General features: G+C 36.1%; 1 protein-coding gene across 3 annotated transcripts in view; it reads right to left on the bottom strand.

Annotated features, from left to right (window-relative positions):
- The window catches only part of LOC107709655 (ran GTPase-activating protein 1-like), an 11,291-nt gene that overhangs the window by 5,027 nt on the left and 1,681 nt on the right, over positions 1-4,583 (bottom strand). Inside the window, exons 7-15 of one of the 3 annotated variants that reach the window (XM_016514241.1) lie at positions 4,054-4,212; positions 3,844-3,957; positions 3,638-3,737; positions 2,283-2,367; positions 2,037-2,151; positions 1,783-1,887; positions 1,590-1,692; positions 1,193-1,281; positions 977-1,101 (exon numbers count right to left, since the gene is read on the bottom strand). In XM_016514241.1, coding sequence (XP_016369727.1) covers positions 977-1,101; positions 1,193-1,281; positions 1,590-1,692; positions 1,783-1,887; positions 2,037-2,151; positions 2,283-2,367; positions 3,638-3,737; positions 3,844-3,957; positions 4,054-4,212 — 995 coding nt within the window. Of the gene's footprint in view, positions 1-976; positions 1,102-1,192; positions 1,282-1,589; positions 1,693-1,782; positions 1,888-1,988; positions 2,152-2,282; positions 2,368-3,637; positions 3,738-3,843; positions 3,958-4,053; positions 4,213-4,583 lie in introns of those variants that run through there. The other 2 variants (XM_016514240.1, XM_016514242.1) reach the window with 2 other exon arrangements.

Below are 4,583 nucleotides of genomic sequence, written 5' to 3' on the forward strand. Positions count from 1 at the left end.
AATAATCTGCTGTAGAATCCAAGGCCACTAGGAGCGTACTAACAACCTTTAGAACATAAAAAACCCCACTTTTGGTGAATTAGTTTTTAATGAAAATATTTGTGTGCTGTACATACAGTAAGGGTGTTATTGTGAAAATTTAACCTGTAGTAAGTCAGTCTGGTCACTACGAACATACAGCAAACTTTGGAACATACTTTTTTTTTTTAGTGAATTTCAGTAATTGTTATCTAAGAATAATTATGTATCGTACGTACCGTAAGAAAGAAATTGGCAAAAATTTTCCCTGTAGTAAGTCAGTCTGGCCACTAGGAATGTACTACAGCCTTTGGAACATGAAAAAACACTTTTGGTGAATTACAGTAATTGTTTTCTAAGAATAAGTATGTACTGTATGTACAGTAAGGGTGATATTGGCAAACTTTCACCTGTAGTAAGTCAGTCTGGCCACTAGGAATGTACTACAACCTTTGAAACATGAAAAAAACCTTTTGGTGAATTACAGTAATTGTTTTTTAAGAATATGTACTGTACATACAGTAAGAAAGAAATTGGCAAAATGTCACCTGTAGTAAGTCATTCTTGTAACTACAAATTAACTACAACCTTTGGAACATGAAAAAAACCTTTTGGTGAATTACAGTAATTGTTTTTTAAAAGTAATTATATACTGTACGTACAGTAAAGGAGATATTGGCAAAATTTCACCTGTAGTAAGTCAGTCTTGTTATACAGTAAGGGAGGTATTGGCAAAATTTAATGTGTAGTAAGTCGGTCTGGTCACTAGGAATGTACTACAACCTTTGTGAAATAAAAAAAACCTTTTGGGCAATTACAGTAATTGTTTTCTAAGAATATTAAAGTACCACCCTAAAGTAGCAGAGATACTGTAGCTTTGTACATTTCAGTCTGAATGTATATGTGGTCAGGAAAATGCAATTACTAGATATATATTATATTTTGAACACAAACTAACCGTGACACAAATATTTCCAGAACATCAGCCTGATCTGCTGGGAAGAACTCCCACGCAGCTGCGTGCTCCAAAGCGAGCAAGTGTCCAGGCAGTAGAGTCACTCTCTTTATCTTCTTATCTTCACTCTGGAAAAGCAAGCAGCAGTAATAATGTACAACACTGAGAAAATGTGTGGGGGGGGGGATGCAAGACTGAACATCACGTCAAGTATAGTACCTTTAAAAGTCCCAGGTTCACCATCAGTGAGGAGATAAAACTATAAGATTGAGAGTGGGAGTTGGAAAAGGCTTTCCTCAATAGAGCATCTGGGCAAGAAGATGAACAGCTAATTTTAATAACGATGACATATCCAGTAGTTAAAAGCAAACCTGCATGACTTTCTTTGATCTGTGGAACATAGTGGTAGATATTTTGAGAAACGTCTCGGTGTTTTTTTTTAACTGTTTGGTAACCAACATTCTTCAAAATACCCTCTTTTGTGTTCCACAGAAGAACGTAAGTCATACAGGTTTGGAACAACATGAGGGCGAGTAAATGAAGACAAAATTTTCATTTTGGAGTGAACTGTCCCTTTAAATGTTTATTTGAATGCTAGTAAGAATGTTGCTCATACCAGTGCTCTCAAAAATAGCTTGCTTTACTTCTGGTTCATCTTTGTATACTGATGAAATCTTGAGAAAAACTTCTGACACCTTACTAGCATCCGAGACGTCAACCTAAAAAAAAAGAGGAAATGATTTCAGGGGGTTTTAGAACAAATTAAACCATCCTAATGTACAACTGGTCCTTATGAATCAACACTGTACCTGCTGCTCAATGAGCTGGATCCTTTTGGCTCCAAGGGAGATCAGTTTCTCAGCTGACGGGGAGATGAGGAAGGACGTGAGCTCAGAGCTGCAGTGAGGCTCCTCCTGTGATGAGAAGACAATGCAGGTAAACTCAAAATTGTTCTTCTGATGAATAAAAATTAGTGGTCTTCTGAAGTAAAACAGAAAAGCAGCTAATGGCACACCTCAGGTTTAGGAGTCCATTCAGGCGTGCAGATGTTTGCTAGCATCACCTTTTCTTCAATGACATCTTTTGTTCCATTGACACCATTTTCCTCTGCATCCTCTTCATCTTCCCTCTCTTCCTCCTCCTCATCATCATCTTCTTCAGGCTCTCCTTCATCATCACTGCATTAAGCACATCTTTTATTAGTCTAAGTGTAAAATAATTTCAAACACACAAAAAACATGCATTTGCCTTCAATTTATTTATTTGAAAAACAACCAACGTTTTTTTTTACAAAAACCCAGATAAAAACCTGAGCGAGCCCAGCAGATCTTCCATGTTCATGCTCTCCATCACGTCCCTGAGAGCCTCACAGCCATCCTCTCCAAAGCAATTTCCTAAACAAGCAACCACAAAAGATCTAATTCCCACAGAATAACAGAACTTTGACACCAAACTGAATTCAACAGAACAGAGAAACTATTTAAACTATGAAAGATCAAGTTGTTATTTAATGGAGCTTTCATACTGGCAGTTTAATTTGAGCACAGTTTGCATGAAAATTTGGTAATGTAAAAACTGCCACGCAGAACCAGGAGTACAGAGCCCAAGACTGCTTGTAGGAGGTGGTCTAAGTTTGATGGCAATGGAACTGTGGTGCAATTTGCATAAATGTGAAAGCAAGTCTAACTCGGATCCGCACTTGTTCAGAAAGTAACATACTCATGCAAATTAATTAGTGAGCTAATGTTAGTTATGCTAGCCTTTTTTTATTAATGAAGTGTGTAGATAACGTGTGCTGAATATTAATCACAAAATGAATCATGATCAATTTAATATATCAAACCTACCAATTTCTGTTAAAAAGTTTGAAAACAAGCATCTTATGTGGGGAGGCTTTAAATATTGTGACGGACAACAGGGGGACTTTGAGTCAAAAAGGTTGGGGAAAAAAAGAAAGAAAAAAAATGAATCACTAGTCTTAACGCATTTACAATTCCTGATCTTTCAGTATAACCTTGATCATTTTTGCAGAAAATTTCAGTACAGTATAGTTTATAAAGGAGGCTTTTGTTAAAGACAGGGCACCAATAGTGGATTAGAGAGGGGCTAGAAAGAGGGTGGAAAATTACTGTTACTGTGTAAATCATACACATACACTACCGTTCAAAAGTTTGGGATCAGTAAGATTTTATGTTTTTTTTTTTTTAAATAAGTCTGTTATGCTCAAAAAGGCTGCCTTTATTTGATCAAAAATTACTGAAAAAAAAACTGTCATATTGTGAAACATTACAATTTAAAATAATGGTTTTCCATTTTAATATACTTTAAAATATACTTTATTTCTGTGATGCAAAGCTGACTTTATCATCATTACTCCAGTCACATGATCCTTCAGAAATCATTCTAATATGCTGATTTATTATCAATGGTGGAATCTGCGTGCTTAATATTTGTTTGGAACCTGTGATACTTTTATCAGGATTCTTTGATGAATAATTTTTAAAAGAACATTAAAAATCTTACTGATCCCAAACTTTTGAATGGCAGTGTGTGTGTGTGTGTATGTAAATATATGTATATATGAATGACCCTTTAAGAAGACTTCAGACGAGGCCTACATGTGTAGTAATAAAATGCTGTGACAATAAAATTTTATTATTTTACCGTTGAGATCCAATTTCTCCAGATCAGCTTTGCCCTGAACAGCCTTTGCAACTACCACAGCTGCAGCCTCGCAAATCTCTCCAAATGAAAAATTCAGCTCCTTAACAAAACAAATATTTTAGAATGCTCACAGTATCTACAAAAACTGAATGGAAGTGTTTGTGTGTGTCAGCTAGATTCAATGTTGGTATCATGCATCAGCTAACCCTGAGGAATGGCAGTCCCTCTCTAAGGGCCCCTGCTATAGCAATAGCACCTTCTGAGCGTACCAAACAGTCCCCAAAATTGATGACCTTAAGACACCGGAGGTGCCTAACAGCCTAAACATGGACAAAATCACACACACAGCCATTATTAAACATCTCTTCTAACCATATAAACTATTTTGTGACATGATACCGAGCTGCTAAAAATACCCCTGCCATGGCTATTGATCCTCTCTTAGTAAAAGTGTTGTCATTGAGGTTGAGGACCTGAAGGTTTGGGTTGTGCTTTATGGCAGTGGCTAAAGCAGTGATACCAGGATGGTTAATTCCATTCTGTGGCATATGGACCTCCTCAAGACTGCCTAATAACTGTTTATAAAAAAAAAAAAGCAAATCATAGAATATTTTAATTTGATGAAATTAAATTTTTTGAAAGAAGTCACTTTGAAAGTTCAAAAGAACAGCATTTATTTGTAACTCTTTACTGTCACTTTTGATCAATATAATGCATCTATGCTAAATAAAAGTATTAATTAAAAAAAAAAAAAGTTGCTGACCCCAAACTTTTGAACAATAATGTAAATATATTTCTATAAAACATTATGCCTTAGTACCTTAAAGGCTTTGGCAAGTGCAGTGGCACCATCATTCTCCAACCGATTACGTCCAGCTATGAAGACTTTTAACCTCAGGGGGGAGCCAGCTGCACTAGACTGCTTATGGCATGTAGTCAACGCAGA

The sequence above is a fragment of the Sinocyclocheilus rhinocerous genome, unplaced genomic scaffold (assembly GCF_001515625.1).
Source record: "Sinocyclocheilus rhinocerous isolate Xijiao unplaced genomic scaffold, SAMN03320098_v1.1 scaffold4100, whole genome shotgun sequence".
In the NCBI taxonomy this organism is placed as follows: domain Eukaryota; kingdom Metazoa; phylum Chordata; class Actinopteri; order Cypriniformes; family Cyprinidae; genus Sinocyclocheilus; species Sinocyclocheilus rhinocerous.